This window comes from Glycine soja, chromosome 11, assembly GCF_004193775.1.
Source record: "Glycine soja cultivar W05 chromosome 11, ASM419377v2, whole genome shotgun sequence".
Lineage (NCBI taxonomy): Eukaryota > Viridiplantae > Streptophyta > Magnoliopsida > Fabales > Fabaceae > Glycine > Glycine soja.
The window spans coordinates 45,589,082-45,607,212 of NC_041012.1; the positions used below are offsets into that span (position 1 = coordinate 45,589,082).

Below are 18,131 nucleotides of genomic sequence, written 5' to 3' on the forward strand. Positions count from 1 at the left end.
ATCCGTTATCAAACATTTCATAATCAATTATCAAACCTTTTTTTTACAAAATCAATTATCAAACATAGTGAAAGAGAAAATCACACAACGCACTAGATAACCCCCACCCCCCCAACACACACACACACACACACATATATATATATATATATATATATATATATATATATATATATATATATATATATATATAATCTTTAGAAGAAGAAAATATTATATATTTATGAAATATATAATTTTATGATAAAAATTCAAATTACTTATAAGTTTTTACAAATTACTATCCAGTGTATAAGTCTCACCAATTTTATGCGATGTGTTTAGTATTATAAGAATAAAATAATAAAAATTAGAAAGATAAAACAATAAAATTAGTATCAATTTATTTTTATCTCTTAATTATAAATTTTTACATTTATCTAAAACAAAGATTATCTATGGAGGCAACACCTATTTTCTTATAGGAAAAAAATCTCTATTTTGTTTATCAAATACATAGAAGAAAAAAATATATCTTGATGGGACAATTACTCTTATAGTCTCTAACCTACATTCGTTCCTGTCAAGCATGTTTCTCCAAATTATTGAATCAATGACTAATTTTTACACACAAAATCACTGTTGATACTCATCTACACACTATTTCACTAAACTAGAAAAATATTTTCATGTAAAACCTACCTACTTTTATTTTCTCTCCTCACATATATATCTCAATCAAACAACATCAATTTCGAATATATATATATATATATATATATATATATATATATCTTCTGTTTCCATCCTCTTATCTCAACTACCCACCTAAATCAACTATATCAAAGTCTTAAAGTTAACATTTGTGATTAGTATTGCTGCTATTGTGAAGAAAATAATCACTGCAACTCTGGACTTCAATGTTAAAGGCAAAAGTGAAGTGCCGGAGCCCAAAAAACCTTTTTGCATCAAAATTCAAACTCATCACAAAGCGCCGACCACAGTAAAGGCTAAAAAGCGCAGAAGGGATGACAAACCCAAAAAAGAAAAAAGAAGTGGAAAATTTTGTCCTAGTTTAACTCTGCTTCTGTCCTTTGAGATAAATTAAATATTCACAAATATATCATTTGATAGTGACTTTTTTATATTTTAAAAATTTATTAGACGTTAAAATGATGTAATATTAATTAATTTTTAAATTACATAAATTTTATGAACTTATTCTACTGAATTAAAATTATTAATTTAACATCAATATCAACATTCATACAAAAAAATATTAAATGGAGTGAGTTCACATACTTACCTCTAAAGTGTGGTAGTAAAAGCTTCGCTTGGAAAGTCGGGGCCCAAAATAATAAAAGTGTACTAAATTTACTTATTAAGAGAGACTCGGTCTAACATAGTATATGTACTTTTAAGAATTTCTTTCGATTTTGGTATGATAATGATATGTGCAGACCCATATACCATAAACACTCATTTTAATGTGAAAAAAACCCATTTATTATTATTATTATTATTATTATTATTATTATTATTATTATTATTATTATTATTATCTCTTTTCTTAACACATCTATAATTGAGTATTCAAGTTAATTCGATCTGCATAAACCAACAAATAAACAGGCAAAACTGGACTTGTCCACAAAATAAATGGGTCAGAATTACTTAACACGACTTACTTTGGTGCACCTCAAGTTACATTTCTATCTCAAAGTATCAAATAGCATAGTGTTCATACATCTTTCTCCCTTTTCAACATCAATCCAAACTGCCAAAAATGTCAAACTTGGAATCTAACAATATCCATCTATGACTATGGTCATGGCCAGGCTGTTTAAAGCTTCGGCCTACCTTCTAAATAATTGCAACCCTGTTGAATCTTACCTGCAGCTACGCTTTTTAGCTTCTAAATATATGCATAAATCACATCAAAAGGTTGCTACCAGATGTCAAGTCATTAGACCGCCAATTTTGAACGAAGTATAACATCATGCCAACTTTTGGGCACAGAACATGGGATTTGGGCAATTTTAGATGCATAATTTAGCATGCAGGGACAACGTATTTATTTGGGACAAAGACAACAAATTTCATGACTATAGATCCATACACGAAGCCAATGGCAAAACAACGTGGATGGGGTGACAATACTATCACTAGTTTTCGTTCTGTTCTTTTCCCACGTATACATTAACACAATAAAATCAATCCAGGCTTCTCCAAACTCTCATTAACATGAACGATAAAAATAATGACATTAAATAAGAAAATATCGCAGGTATCAACGTTCACAACTAGGAATCATAGAATGGTATATTGGCAAATAAAACAAAATTTCCAACATTAAGCTATATCGCTCAAACTTATGCTTTACTTAAATTAAAAAAAAAAAACCTAATGTTCAACAAACCAAAAGCTCCTGCATGTTTTTATGATCTCCATAGCAGTATCTTTCCCCCATCTCATGAATCCAAAGAACAGTTATGACCTTCCCCGAAACTTCATTTAGGTGACCAAAAACAACATTCCCAAGAGCAAAAATGATGCATTTGAGAAGAGCATATTTTTGAGACAGATGAAATTCCAGCATGAAACTCGTGCATAAATGGGTTGAGGGAAAATGAGCTTGTTCTCTTCAAAGCTTTTTAGAGGATGGAAACAAAACCAACTTGAAATATACAATTTCCCGACTGATAACAGCAACCAAAAGTTATGACACGTTGGTTGTATCCTCTTCAGATGTGTTACTATCAGGGGCCAGAATATCTTCGTTTGCATTAGTGTTTGGATATTGGTCAGCAGCTTCCCCCTTCAACTCATTCTCACTATATAAATCATTTTGAACAGGTACACTTGTTTGCTGCTGTGATGAAAGAACATCTGCGATAGCCTTCATAGCAGCAGAAGCCTCATTGCCATCAACTGAATCATCTAAGTCAACACCATTAACATTAGGTTCCTCGGACAAGTCCTCAACCCTAGGAGGGGAAACAAAAAAGGGAATTCGGCCCCTCTGCCAGTCATGAAGTATCATCTTTGCCGCAGTCATCAGGTCAGGCTCACCACCCTGAAACAACCATTATAAGTAAGTCACACAGAAGTCCACTACCCTGTCTTACCAGAGCAAAAAGCTTCAACAACAACAAAAGTGATACCAGAGCAAAAATTATTGAACAACCCTCCATCTGATTTGCTCTCCTTAATGGGACTTCTACAAGTCTTCCCCACATGCCCAGACCACCTAATGCCAAGATACTACCAGCTTTTTACAATAGGTGCTATAAGTACAACCTATCTTGTTTGGGTCCAGTGTCCACCCACAGGTGTTGATTTAGTTCAATATTGGTTTTGACTACCGATAGTCATCCCATACATGGAAGATATGCTTACAGGAAGCATATCAAGTCTTGGCCGAATAGAGGAGAGCCAGAATAAATTAGTGGAGCTGATCATCAGCCTCAACAATGAACCTATCGTGAAATGACTACCAAATATAAAACTAAGGATTCAGAGCAACTCAAGAAGAATACCTTCAGAAGTTTGCCAGATGATTTGCAAAGCTGCAGTAAGAAGTCATTTTCGTCATCCCTGGTGACAAGAAAAATATTGATGAAAACCTATGTTTTGTACATAAGCTATACTAACACATACAAGCAAATCAAGGTGAATAGGTATTAACAGCATGTAATGGTCACACAGATCATATCACCACTGCCTTAGTGTGTACAATCTATCACCAGAAGATAATATAGGAAAAATCTTAAAAAATGTTTGCACAGAAAGACAACTGGGAGAAAAGTTGCTGCCTGATATATATTAGTGCCAGTCTTTGTCTATATTTTCTGAAGTCTAAAGCTTGCATGTGGGTTGATTGTATAACATGGCACGGAAGTGTTGTTCTTTATCAACTAACAGCATCTTATCAGAGATTAAGATTGATCGGCAAACTTATGTTTTCAGCAAACACAAGAATACAAAAGGAGGACACACTTTACAGTTAACACATATCTACACCATTAAGTTCAGGAGACAGAACCATACCACTCTTTTATTTTATACGCTCTCTCCAAATGCTCTTTCTTCACACGTTTCAAAACCTCACCTATATGATCTGCAGCATCTTTCAAATTAGTTACACGCACCTGAAAGTAAAACAAGTATTAGCCTGACTGTATGAAATAATACAAATATATTACCAACTAAAATGCAAAATTAATTCCACATGGACTTCTATAAGCACAAACAAGGAATAAATTATCCATTGGGCAAGCAAAATAAGCATGACTCCTGACAATCACAATATATATTGTAACAACCAAATAAAAGCTATGATTGTTCAGGAGTGCCAGGTTGATACTAAAATTATAACAGTCAGTCAAACTATCACATCAATAATAGATAGTCACCATTTTATAAAACAGCACAAGGAGGAAGCAACATTGATCACAATCATATTTTGATGGCATGATAGCTATGACTAGTATCACTTGTGTGTCTATACCTGGATATAATACCCAAATAGGTATAGTCATTCAGCCTTTCATAAAATATAAGAATAGTTCTTTTTGGACATGAGTCAAACAAATTACAATGAATAATATAGAACAAAACAAAATAGATATGTAAGTAGGTGGATTGGATTACACCATATCCCTAAGTAGGTGATTATTCTTTTTACTTTGCAGAGCACAAACAAAACACTACTAGCAAATTACAACAATGAAATCCTTTCCCCACTAGGTGAAGTTGCTTGCACGGATTAAATGATGCCACTGTGTCATTAAATTGAAAAAAGTCTGAACAAAGCATTCTTTATGAAAACACATGACAAACAAAATCAGAGAAAACAGGAGGTAACCTACCACACCCTTCAACACAACATCTGTTTCAGTATCATTGTTGTGGTAGACAACACCTGGACAATCAATCAGAAAGATCCTCTTTGTTAGGGTTATATACTGCCAGACTTTCGTTTCCCCTGGAATTGGAGCAACCTTGCAGACCTTTGACATATAATTAGACACATGTCAATCAGTATGCTAAAATGATTCTTCCACAACAACAATTTAAAATGTTGATGCCATAGAGGATTTGGGAAAAGACTTGTGCTTTTATGCTTGCATTAATGTCCTCACAAACTCAAACAACAGATTAAGCAAAAATTCAGAAGTAGTAAAGGGAAAGAACTATTACATTCTTAGTACGCAATGTGTTGATTACTGATGACTTCCCAACATTTGGGTATCCAACAAATCCAACAGATATTGCTTGCTTATCACGTTTCAATCGAGCAAATTGTCTTAGAACTGATAGAAGTGAACCCTAAACACAATAATGACCAATAAGAGAATAGCAAATAGCAGCTAATGCAGAATAGTTAAGGAGAGGAAAGAAAGATGTGTTATCTAAAATTTCAGTTAAATTATTTCATAATGTAACAAAATTGGCAGATAAAGTAAACAAAATGCATAAAGATGAAATGTATCAGAAATACTTTTCCGAAAGACTTGTTAATGTTAGCATGGAATGCTAGAGTTGGAAATTCTTTTGACAAAACTCTGAGCCATCCTTTTGTTGCCCAAGCAGGAACTAGATCACACTGAAAGGAGAAAAATAAAATTAAGATTGTTTTGTCTCACATAATAGCAATTTAGGGCATTTAGCAACATTTTAGAGCAATGGCAAGAACAAATAATGATGTTACTAACCTTGTTCAATAAAAGCACCATGTGTTTGTGCTTACAATTTTCCTTCAAATGCTTCTCTAAATGATAACATCTTGTACCTTGTGGATCCCTTGCATCTAAAACCTGCATTAGGATACATAAAGTATTCAAACTTTGAGGAAGAGAAGGATCTTAGTGAAAACTCCAAGGAGTCGTGTCAAAATAAATCTGACCTACCATAAAAACAAAATTGCTTAAAAGGAGGAACACATTAACCAAGACAAATTTCTTCTAAAATTCAAAACAGAGCAACATAGCAGCAGAAATGCCCATCATAATGCTCTTTTTTTTTTCAATTTCTTGCACAAAATCATATCTATAGAAACACACACATGCATACTACTTCAAAAACATACACATGTGAAAAATCCCAGGAAAATAAAAGGAGACACTACCTGAACAACCACGTCTGAAGAATCTATCACTTTGTAAAGCTCACCCCATATGCGTTTACTCTGACCCTTTTCAAACATGGTATGTCGCACTAAATCTCTAAATCCATCTTCATCATTAGCTTCTGCAGATACACTGGAACCATACTTCTGTTCAAAAGCATCTGCAATGTAGGAAACAAGTAATTACAGTAATCAGATTAAGTAAAACATTATCAGGTTGAAGAGAGAAACGACAAATCACACAAAACAAGCACTCCCAGAAAAGAAACAAAAAATTACCAGTCAGTTTCAATTAAATAGTACACTGACGAAAAACAAGTAACAAACTAAGGGGTGCCTTTAGATAAGAAACACAAAATCAATTTTGTAATATAACTTTTCAAGCTGTTATTTCTAACTTTTAGAAGGAAAAAAACATTTCTCATCTCTTTCTGTTTTCTTCAACTGATCAGGGGACAAACTTTTGAAAATAGAAATGTGCACAGGGGACAAAGTTTCATATGTGCTCAAGGAAAAAACCATTTTTAGAAAATAGAAAACTGTTTTTAAGTACAAAGACTTAAAACAGGATAAGTTTTTGTAACTACAGTAACCAAATAGAGATGTGTACAGGGGACAAAGTTTCATATGTGCTCAAGGAAAAAACCATTTTTAGAAAATAGAAAACTGTTTTTAAGTACAAAGACTTAAAACAAGATAAGTTTTTGTAACTACAGTAACCAAATAAGAAATAAAACCTTTCTTAAAACAAAAACACACCATGCAAATAGGCCCTGAGCTCTTAAGGATAACAACAAAACCCCATCAACGCATATCCAACCTACGAATTTACAGAGAAAAAATCCTTTTTACCTTGAGAACCATCAGCTTTCTTCAGCAAGGACTCATAGTCAGCCGCCATGAGGCTGGGGCGCTTCCTCTTAGTCTTCGGTCCAAACGCATCTTGAAAAGGCTCTCTATCAAGCAGGTGAACCCTAGCTTGCTAAATTAAAAAATCCACAAACCATTATCAAATTCACTTTCATTTTTATTATAAAAAACACACAACTCATTCACCAATTACGCATCTTAACAAGCAAACAAACCTTCTGGTGATCGTTGAGCAGCGACAGCGGCAGTTTCTTCTCCTTCAGAATCACATTGTAATTACTCGACATGCGGCTCTGCAACTCTTCTCGGAAAAACTCAAGCTCCTTCTGATTCACAACACGCGTGTTCCCTGCGAATCATAAAATTTGTAAGTTCAAGTGGAAGAAACACGATTGATATTATTTAATTATGTGTTCAATTAAGTAATTAAGTGATTAATAAGAACTAAAAAAATGTTTTTTGTGAATTGGACTTACCGAACCATCGACGGTCGGGTTGGATTCTTGTGCTGGGAAGCTCCTTGGACTGAAGCTCGTGGGATAAGACTTTTCCCTTGCGATCGCGGACGGGTCTGGTGTTATACATCTTGAGGCGGCGCACAGTGGCAGCGGAGCGCGACTCCTTCTTCGCGTCATTGCTGCGGTTTACGTCGAGAGAGTGCTTAGGTTTTCCGGAGACGTTCACCTTCTTCTCCTTCTTCTTCGCCATTGCAGAAACAGAGAGAGTGAGAGGTTCGAGCTGGTTTGTTACAGCTGAAAAGAGCGAAACCGGGAAGCACAGTTTGGATTAGGGTTTTTGTTCCGCTGAGAAGCGGTGGGAACGTGTTTTTTGTTATTCATTTTTTTTACAACGGTTGAAGCATAGGCAGGCCCAATGTTAAGTTAGTTAATGGGCCTGAGAGGTGAAAACCCAATTAAGGAAAATACAAAGATTTAAGATAAGCCGAATTGCAGTTTTATTATTGATTTGGAATTTTGATCTCTTATTTTTTTTAAAAATAATTTAGTAGTTTTTACCTTTTAGAAAATTCACAATTTTTAAATTTGCATATGTTTTATTTTTTTATTTGATCTAATCTAGATTTAACATATATAATTTAAAGTATCATCTAAATGTTTTATTAAGATGAATTTATCTTTTTTTTTTACCCTCAACAAATAAAAACTAAAATGATAAGAATGACAATGAAGGCATAATAGTTTAAGATAAATTTAGCTATTTCTTGCCTGTTCTCTCAAAAAGATAGGATCGTCAAAATTTGATGTAATAGAGATGGGAATAAAATATTTAAAATCTAAGCTAATAGATATTGATGAGCGATGATTTTGTTTAGATTCGGATTTATTTGTAATGTCCGATAAAAATCAGTCTTAAGGTTGTTATTTTAAAGTAATAAATTTATCGTATATAATAATCAATAATAGATTATTATATAACAATATAAATTTTTTGTGATATTAGTACATTTAAATTATTTTTTAAAAAAAAATCATTTACCAAAAGAGTTTTATCCTACATTAAAGGGAAAAGACTTTTACCTACGTTTTCTTAATTATTATATTTTTTAGTATAAAAAAGAGAGTAAATGTGTACTGAAATTTAGCAAAGAAAATAGTGTATAAATTTTGAAATTGAAATAAAAGTGTGTCTAAATTTTGAAAAAATTAAACTCCTTAGTCCTTATAGACAAAAGTGGGATTGGATACTTAATGGGCTCAATTATTAAAATAAATGAAGAAAACCGCTAGAAGGAGGGCTTGAACCTCCGACCTTGTGGTTAACAGCCACACGCTCTAACCAACTGAGCTATTCCAGCTTTTGTAATTACTTGCTATTTTGTTTATAAAATATCTTATAAATTATGTAATCTTCGATAATATTTTAATTCTTGGAGAGCTTGACTGTACATTATCTCTATTGGAATTTGGAAAGGATTCATGCTTTAACACGTGTCCCCAAAAAGTGCTTAAAGTTAATGGCACCTTCACTTATGATCTAAGAAGCAGATTGTCTATGATCTTGTTGTAGAACATAACCCCGCTTGGATATATGTCCCCATATATCCCTCCTGTTACAGCTTATGAAGACCAAAAATGTAGAAGAGATTCTGATATTATTGATATAGAATGATGAATGCAGAAGATTACAAGAATAATAAAATTTTTCAACTAAATGAACATACACAACAGCTTGCTATATATAGTAAGTTGTTACTAACTACCTCTTAACGAACTTCTCACTTAGAAATCCTAACAGAATTAACTATTTACTGCCATTGCTACTAACTCCCTCATCCTCCTATTATCCTCTAATCTGCAATCTAATTACAGATTGCAGCAATGATCCTTCATCAAAAATTTGAAAGATAAATTATATATGGCAACTATTTATTTGTATTTTTAATTACTTACTAGGTTAAATCCTTGTCCATGAAATAGAAAATCGATACACATTTATCCCAAGAGAGGACATCAACTCAATGTCTTGCTGTCAAGTACGAAGGACAATGTTTAAGAAAGTCAACAATACTAGTCAGATTATAACAAAGGCAGGTAAAATACGAAGCTGATATTTACCAAATAGCGATGATAGTGATCATCTGCAATGTCAACATTCTCATCATTGTTTATATTTCATGAAAATTTATCAAATTGCATAGTGTTCATTCATGTCCATCATTATAATTCTATGATAACTTTATACATGCATGGACAACAAGGAACCAAGATGGAAATGATATCAACAGTGTCCATTTACATGGTATATGACTAAAACCATCCCAGTTGCTTAAAATTTGCCATCTTCAAGAGGTGCTCCCTCAATCTTTATTTTGAGCAAAAAAAAAAAAAAGCCCATTATAGAAACAACAAATTTGCCATCACATAGGGATCTTATGTCTGAATGCTGGATTGCTGAATCGTTGCTTAGTATTATTATAATAACTATGACATATTGAACTTGGAGGATTTATCTTGAACGTTGCCATTCCTTAAGGGGTAGCCTTGGAAGATTTTATCACTCAAGAAGGGCCAAGAAAAAGTGGATTGGGCAAAGATGCAAAGGAAGTTTAATGCTGGGAGAAAGGGTTTTTAACCGAGTCCTGAGTGAAAATGTCAGGTCTTTTTACTCACCCTCACAACTCTATTAATTAGGTTCTTTTCTCCATAGAGGATTCTATCCTACTTAGACTCAAGACACTATAGTTTGGAGGTCTAAGTATGCCATGTCAAAGGAAACAATTCAACCATTTGAAATTAAAGTAGACCTCTAAAAGAAGGAAGGTATATAATTCAATTTACTCACTAATTTGCACTTCAGATAGGGAATAGAAGAATAAATATAATACCAATATTGTTCATAAGGTTTGAAATTTGAGGAAATGTCACACAAGTCCTGGGGGCTGGTATAAGACCAATGCATTCATTTGGATCATGATGAAGTTCAAGGATGATGTTAGAAGAAGCCTCCCTAACTTTGAATTCAAACATTTACAATATGGTGGTTCACAAGAAGCCTTTTTGCTTACTGTTTTTTAACAAAACATACTCTAAACAAAAGCTCAGTGCTAGCAATACACGATCTTCTAACATACTTTCTATTATTGATTAAAACTTATTGAAAATTATAAAATCATGATTGGGACTTATTAAATAATAAGCAAGGTCTACAGAATTTTGTAAATTTCAATAAATTATAACAAATAATTGCATATTTAGCGAGTATGTTTCCAATATTTTTCAAACAAAAAATCTTAGTTTAGAAGTGGAACAAACACACATACACTAGTATCCATGCATTTCAGGTTGTTCAAATAACTTCGAAACCAGCAGTCATCACATCTTTGCTTCTAACATATTGCTCACTCAGGTCTTGTTTGTTGGTGTGGCTAGTGTTGTTGAGGAAACTAGAAAACCATTGAACAGAAAGTTTGGGAATCCGTTCAAGAGTCTGTCTATCCACATAATAAAGCCCAAATCTTATGTCATAGCCACTTGCCCATTCAAAGTTATCCATCAATGACCATATCATATATCCCCTTACATCAGCACCTTTTCTGCACATAATAAAAACACCCCTTGTCAATAAAGTAACTGAAAATACTCCATAAACATAATGCTACTCATATATTAGTCCTCATCATCATTCATCACTCACCTTATGGATCTAAGCAAAGCTGCAAGGTAGGCTTTATGATAATCTATTCGTTTGAAATCCTGTAGTGAATCATGTATTGTCACATCCGGCTTCGGCGGTGGAGAGTATCCTGAAACAAATTTTATGTAGTAATCCAAAATTTGTTAATTAACTCAATCCTCAAAACCCAAATATACATAACAAAAAGTGACCTTCCATGGTCACTGTTATTGGTCTCCTAGTTCAAAATACAATGGTCAATATTAAGTGATCAAGAAACAACACCAAGTTAAAACAAATGGGAAAAAAAGTGAGATTTTGGAAATGCCTTTCTTGTTTTCATTTCATAAAAAATACTACTCCCCTTTCTTTGTTTCTATTCTGAAAGTTGTTTTCAATCCTATACAAGTATTTGAAAATGAGAAATAAGGTAAAAATAAAACGATGTTTAAATAATTATTTGTGAGTATTAGAGATGAATAAAAAAAATGTTTGTCCTCGTCTAATCAATATTTACACACCATTTTCTGTAATATACATGGGTATATTATGGTATCTCATTTTAATGTAGTCTGCAAGCTTCTCCACGCCCCTTGGAACAACAAAAAACTGTGCTATTCCTGTCTGCTTAAAACAAAAAGAAATTATATCACAGATTTTGTTGAATACCAATTTCTTTATCAAATATTTGAGTAAACAACATAACATAATGAAAACAGAAGCGGGAGGACATAAAGGTACCGGTTCACCAATTGGAACACCATTTCTTGTTGCAGTTGTTTCTACAAAACCTCTTATTGGATGATCTGCTCCAAGAGAACAAGTAGAGAGGGTGCAGTCTTTGGCATAGAGAGTTCCATAGTGATTGATGCCAATGAAGTCTAGGCTGCCTTTTATGAGACTCTTCTCCTTAGGAGAGAACACTGGCAACTTACTACCAAGGATTGAGCGCATTTCAGCTGGGTACTCACCGAAAACCAGGGGATCTAAGACCCTTTTTGTCACCAACAGAGAAGTAAAAGTTTTTTAAGAAATAAAAACAAAGGATCATGTGTGCTAATTCTCTTCAATAATAATAATGTTTATAATAGTTTGTATAGATATGATTGTCATGTGCAAAACTTGACATTTTTCCATTGATTTTGTATCAACTTACCGGGCTAGCTCAAAAGTCAAGGCCCTACTCGCAGCTTGTCTATCACATTCTTCATCTCTAAGTGGTTCAAACATGAGGGAGTCTGCAACAATGCCAATGGTTCCACCTTGCTTTGCCTGGATTAGCATGAATGGTTTACTATTTAAACTCCAATATTGGCCTTTAGTCCTGTTTCCCCTAACCTAGAAAATGTGACAACAAATGCTAGTTTAGGACATTTTATTGTTACCTGAAAGTGCTTGCGGTATAAGTCAACAGCCTTGGCATGTGACAGTAACATATTGTGCAAGGCAATGAGAGGCTCAACATCAGAGTTACCAGTTTTACAATTTCCAAAAGGTGGGGAACAGCGACCAGGGGGATATATTCCTCTCATATAAGCAAAGTCTGAAAATTGGTTTGGCTCATTGATGGTAGTCCAATACTTAACCCTGTCTCCGAAGCTCTTAAAACAAATTTCAGCAAAATGAACAAAATCTCTCCTACAACAAAGAACGTGTATTGTTATTAAAGTTTCACTGTTATCTTGGCTTAAACTTTTGGACTATGACTATGCAGGAGAATTTATCAGTTTACAGGACAATTCATTGAAGAATTGATAAATTTCCAAATTTTTTAGCTTCATATACTTTGAGGAAACAAAAATTTGAGCAGAAGATTTACTGTATTAGGGGACTAATCCAACCACCATATATTTCTTCTAGTTCTTGTGGCATGTCATGATGATGAATTGTCACAAATGGCTCAATCCCTGGATTAAGTACACTGTTAAGATTTAGGTACATCTTAGGACAATGTCAAGCTGTTTAAATATAAGATGACAAATGTTAACGACACACTCTCTTCTGTTAGGTGAAATACATGTGAGAGTGAGACTATATGTGGGTTTCATTCAGAAATTAGTACGACCACATAAATGTAACCAATAGTAAAAAGTATGTTGAGAATGAAAAATTATTAGGTGACTTTGGACCATCACTTGTCAATGATCCACACCTATGTTTACATAACATTTAAATTTTACAATATACAAAAAAAGAAATAAAACATTTGATTATGTGTCCTGTGAATATTTACGGAGACTATAATGATCTAGGACCACTAAATAATTTTTAGTTTCGAAGAGAATATTAAAGAAAATATTGGTGAGACTCTTCATATAATGTTAAACCATTTATGAGATTTCACTTAACAGCTTTAGTTATTACTTCTTAAGTTATTTCATGTCTTTAGCCATGAAAGAAGTCAAACAAAGTAGCACTATGTAATATAATGACCCAAGTGATCATTGACATTGCTACTTTACCTCTAAGCAGCAGATTGTCTATAATCTTGTTGTAGAACATTATCCCACTTGGATTGATGTTCCCGTATATCCCTCCTGTTACAGCTCATGAAGATCAAATTAAGCAGAAATTTTGAAAGATAAGATTATGGGAAACTAATATGTAAACTTTAAATACTTGGTAGAATCCTCGTCCATGAGATAGAGAACCGATATACATTTACCCCAAGAGACGACATCAACTCAATGTCTTCCTGTCGAATGTCAAGGATAGTGGTTAAGTGCATCTTTGAATTTCAGTTGAAAGAGTTCAAAACTATTTTTTCTCTTAATAAAGCAACAAATTTTCCTTTCTTCGTTTTATGCATTGGAATTGAAATTTCCACACCAACATACAACAAATATATAATATATACAAAAATATACATGTGCATTTATTATTAACAGAAGCATATATGTTTATTGTTGCTGGTGTAAATTGGGGTTAGGGAATCCAAATTTACATTGTGATTTTTTTAAAATTTTCAAAACCAAGTTAAGAATTCAATCCACCAACTACAATTCTTAACTATTTTTTTGTGTTTTTTTTAAAAGACAATAAAATAATATAAATATAGGGAATTAATTTAAAATAATAAAATTAGAGAATATAAATAAGAATAAATTAGTTTTAAGTAGTATTTTAATATATGTATTTAAACATAAAAGCACTCTAGTTAAAGAAAAAATAGCTAAAAACACTTTGTTGAAGAATTCTTTCTAAAAATCCTCTAGTGTGAGATGATTTTTTTTAATTTATATATATATATATATATATACACATATATATATATAGTGATTTATTTAATTAAAGTATATAACTTTGCAATGAAATTAAATACATTAATAACATAAATAATAAATAAAAAAATTAAATTGTTTGACTAAAACTTTCAAGACAGTAAAGACAACTATCTTTTGAATGGTCTATCAACATGCAGGTTGAGCGTTTTAGTTAACCTACTAGCTTAGAATTAATTTTTCCTTATTTAAATTTTCTAATTTTATTATTTTGAATTAATTTCCTTTATTTATATTATTTTATTATCTTTTAAAAATTATGTTTTTTTCTTATTAAAAGAAACAAAAAAAAAATCAGAATTTGGGCTGTGGGGAGTCCCGAATTAGTAACTTGGTTTTGAAATTTTTTTGAAAAAATTACCGTGTAAATTTGACGTGAACACGTATATTTCTATTAATAATAATGTTTATGTATATATTATATATTTGTTGTATGTTTGTGAGAAAATTTTCATTGGAATTTGGTATTGTGCATTGGAATTCCCGAAAGTATTTTCTAAACTTTAATCCAAACCCAGCCAAAGTGAGAGTATATAATAAAGGACAAAGATAAAGTATAAAGCCAGTATTTACCAAATAGCGATGATAATGATCATCTGCAATGTCACCATTCTCATCATTGTTTATCTTTCCTGTAAATTGATCAAATTTCATAGAGATTATTCATGTTCATTATGATAATTCTATAACTGTAAACACCATAAGAAATTTTCAAGATAGAGTGAAATGAGATGACTAGTGACCATTTACCTGGTGTATGACTAAAAACATCCCAGTTGCTTGTACCGCTACCATCTTCAAATGGTGCTCCTTCAATCTGTTTTTGTTGTTTCAGAAAATTCCCATTAACAGAAACAAGTCAAACAACATTTTTTTAAGTATTTTAGGGAGAAAATAAAATTACTTGAACGTATTTGAAAGCAGAGAAGGGAAAAGTAAACAAGTACTTGGTAAGAGGAAGTACTCGTTCCGAAGAGGAATCCTTGAGGGAAGTGAGATCTGATGATTCCTTCTTCAACTTCATCACAACATTGGACATGAAAATGAACACAACAAAGCAGTGCCATCACAACACTTGGCTGCCTCAGCAGCATTTTCATTTTGTTGGTATGATTATGGATTAGTGATGACACTCATTATGCAACAAAAACGTACGTTTCAAAGCTTATCAACATGAGACCTGTCTCATGTCATGAGTGCTAGATTTTAGGTTAATTGGTTGTAAATTCTGCAACGTTGCTGTCTATTTGTCTGGAAAAGTGAAAGATTTAATAATTAAGAAAAAAATAAGTAGCGGCAAATTTCCCCATCTGGGGTAGTTTTAGAAACTATTTTCCCAGATGGGGTTGTTTTTAAATTATTTCCAAGAGGGGACAGTTTTTATACGTGAAAAGCATGCATGCAGGACCCAAACCGCCAGAATCGGTGGCGAGTTTGGTGTCCTTGAGCAAATCGCCAGTGTCAATGGCGATACCAATGAGACATGCATAGCTTTTGGGAACCGGCAGTTTGATTGGCGAGTTCCATGGAGTAAGCTTTTTGGCACCGCTTTGGTTTTGTTTTCTTTTGCTGAAGGATGAAGCATGAATTGGAACCTGACCTTGCTATATAGGCTACGAGAGTGGGCAAAATTAGGTAGCACAAATAATTCATAATTCCATGCGGCGGACACGGCAATATCTTTTAGAAAAAAATAAATAAAACTTAATCGTATTTTAATTTTTTTAGTTGTTTTCTACTTTAAATTAATTAGTTTTTATTTTAAAATAAAAGAAATTTGATCTAAACGTTATTTTCATTTTCTACCTACAAACTTTACAAAAATTGAACAAATAAATTTTTATTTATTTTTGTTTCGAATTTACTAACTAAAAAATAAATTTCACTCAAAATAATAAAGATTAAAATTTCCTATCCTCAAATAATTTGTTGTAAAATATTTTAAATATCATCATGTTGGTACATTTTATATTTAATATTTATAAGCTTTTAAAATTATTTTATATCTTCATAACTCTCCAGAATATTTAGATAAAATGATAAAATATGAAAAATTGACAAAAGAATCAAATTAACTTTTTTTTAGTAGGATGAATCAAATTAACTTAATTTTGGAAATTAAAATATTTAATTAACAACAAATGTTAAAAGAATTAAGATTAATTTAGATGTAATTGAAAACCAATTCCTATATTATAAATTCGATTATACCACTTGGAGAGTAATGTTTTCATTCTTCTCATTCTATCAATTAGACACTTTTAATATTCTTTCCTCTGCAACTATTCATGCATTTCAATATACTCTTTTTTACTGCTTCACAACCTGACACATATCATTGAATATTCCACTCTCGTAGCCTATATCAGGTTCCAATTCATATTCATGGAACTCGCCAGTGTGACTGGCGGTTCCCAAAAGCTGCGCATGTCGTCATTTCAAGTGGCGATTTGGTCACTGATATCGCCATTAACGTTGGCGATTTGTTCAAGGACACCAAACTCGCCACTGGTTCTGGCGATTTGGGTTCTGCATGCATGTTTTTCACGTAAAAAACTACCCCCTCTTGAAAATAATTTAAAAACAATCCCATCTGTGGAAATAGTTTCTAAAACTACCCCAGATGGAGAAATTTGCCAATCAGTAGCATTATTTGGGTAGAAGATATCAATAAATTATAGGATGAAATATGTGGTTGCCATGATGCATGGTAAGGAACTCTGAGCATGAGGGAAGGTAATTACTAAATAGTTGTCAGATGTTATTTAATATTTTAAAATTAAGTAATTGTCAGATGTCTTTTTTTAAGTGGATTAGTAAAATTGTTCAGCCTACAGAATTCGCACGTTTTAACATTTCTCTTCTTTGAAGGAAAGAAAGCAAGTGACATGACACACGAGCACAATGTTACAAATTATTAACAAATTATGATATATTTAAAAGGATATTTTTTTAAAAATATAATATTATTATATTTATGTTGTACATGCTTCATCAAACAAAAAAAAATATCTTATCTAGTTCTTCTTATCCTATGCCACAGAGTGAATCAGATGGAGCCTAAAGCATTCACAATCCAACAACTCTCTTTAAGTGCTTAAATGAGTTTCACATCACTCATTTTCACTCTTTTCAATTCAATCTCTCCAATCTAGCACTTTTTTTTAACTCTTTAGTATCTTAGATGGGTCTCATCATTGCATATTACTTATTTATTTTAAATTTAAATATATTTAAAGTATCACATAATTAATTTTAAATTTTATTTTAAGTTCTTAATAAATTTTTTCATTATTTAAAATATTGATATTGAACCTTTGATCCGAAATAAAATTTAATCATTTATCATAACCTTAAATATATTTAAGGTTTTATTTTATCTCATAAGTACATTTTAGTTTTACTTATTTTTACTTTCTAAATAATATTTTATTACTAAAAGTATCATTCCTATCAAAGCTCGTGTGCTATTTTTTTTAGAGAAACTCGTGCTTCTTAAGCATGGCAATGCATGCAATTACTCTTAGGTGAATCTCATCTTCATCTTAATTTTTTTTTGTTTTGGACAGAAAAACAAAGAGAAATGCTTAAAATTTATAATTACACAAATAATATAAGAAATTATTTTGCAGGCCTCATGATGTGTTTAGTTTATAGGAGAGAAATAGAAAGAAAAAAAATAAAAGATAATTTTTTTAATTAACCTAGAGTGTAAAAGATGTAAGTCACATGTGATA

The 18,131-nt window shown here is 32.1% G+C and overlaps 2 protein-coding genes and 1 non-coding gene across 5 annotated transcripts; all 3 read right to left on the reverse strand.

The window, feature by feature from the left end:
• Positions 1-2,218: 2,218 nt before the first annotated feature.
• On the reverse strand, positions 2,219-7,799 carry LOC114376236 (nuclear/nucleolar GTPase 2-like). Its single transcript, XM_028334237.1, has 11 exons — positions 7,456-7,799; positions 7,195-7,328; positions 6,962-7,091; positions 6,110-6,270; positions 5,697-5,798; positions 5,483-5,587; positions 5,182-5,310; positions 4,851-4,991; positions 4,030-4,130; positions 3,519-3,576; positions 2,219-3,055 (listed from the first exon to the last, which is right to left on the reverse strand). Exons 1-11 carry the CDS (start codon positions 7,685-7,687, stop codon positions 2,699-2,701), a joined length of 1,650 nt encoding a protein of 549 aa, XP_028190038.1. The 5' UTR covers positions 7,688-7,799; the 3' UTR covers positions 2,219-2,698.
• Positions 7,800-8,721: 922 nt separating this feature from the next.
• TRNAN-GUU lies at positions 8,722-8,795 on the reverse strand. The gene has a single exon. It is a non-coding gene; the product is annotated as a tRNA-Asn (tRNA).
• A 1,847-nt stretch (positions 8,796-10,642) lies between these two features.
• LOC114374945 (beta-glucosidase 18-like) lies at positions 10,643-15,605 on the reverse strand. 3 transcript variants are annotated; one of them, XM_028332676.1, is made up of 12 exons: positions 15,359-15,605; positions 15,145-15,211; positions 14,968-15,026; positions 13,733-13,808; positions 13,576-13,650; positions 12,933-13,020; positions 12,499-12,751; positions 12,270-12,385; positions 11,855-12,107; positions 11,635-11,740; positions 11,135-11,243; positions 10,643-11,033 (listed from the first exon to the last, which is right to left on the reverse strand). In XM_028332676.1, the coding sequence occupies exons 1-12, from the start codon at positions 15,431-15,433 to the stop codon at positions 10,787-10,789; spliced, it is 1,524 nt and encodes a 507-aa protein (XP_028188477.1). In that variant the 5' UTR covers positions 15,434-15,605; the 3' UTR covers positions 10,643-10,786. The 3 variants fall into 3 exon arrangements, with proteins under 3 accessions (XP_028188477.1, XP_028188475.1, XP_028188476.1); XM_028332674.1 differs by having other exon boundaries at positions 15,342-15,605; XM_028332675.1 differs by having other exon boundaries at positions 11,635-11,737; positions 15,342-15,603.
• Positions 15,606-18,131: the final 2,526 nt, after the last annotated feature.

Coding starts and splice junctions, on each gene's coding strand:
- LOC114374945 (XM_028332674.1), bottom strand. CDS start 15,494: ATGAAAATGCTGCTGAGGCAGCCAAGTGTTGTGATGGCACTGCTTTGT. Junction 13,809..14,967: donor ATCATTATCATCGCTATTTG/GTAAATACTGGC, acceptor GACATTCGACAG/GAAGACATTGAGTTGATGTC. Junction 12,752..12,932: donor TGGATTAGTCCCCTAATACA/GTAAATCTTCTG, acceptor TCTTTGTTGTAG/GAGAGATTTTGTTCATTTTG.
- LOC114376236 (XM_028334237.1), bottom strand. CDS start 7,687: ATGGCGAAGAAGAAGGAGAAGAAGGTGAACGTCTCCGGAAAACCTAAG. Junction 7,329..7,455: donor ACCCGACCGTCGATGGTTCG/GTAAGTCCAATT, acceptor TATGATTCGCAG/GGAACACGCGTGTTGTGAAT. Junction 7,092..7,194: donor TGCTCAACGATCACCAGAAG/GTTTGTTTGCTT, acceptor TTTTTAATTTAG/CAAGCTAGGGTTCACCTGCT.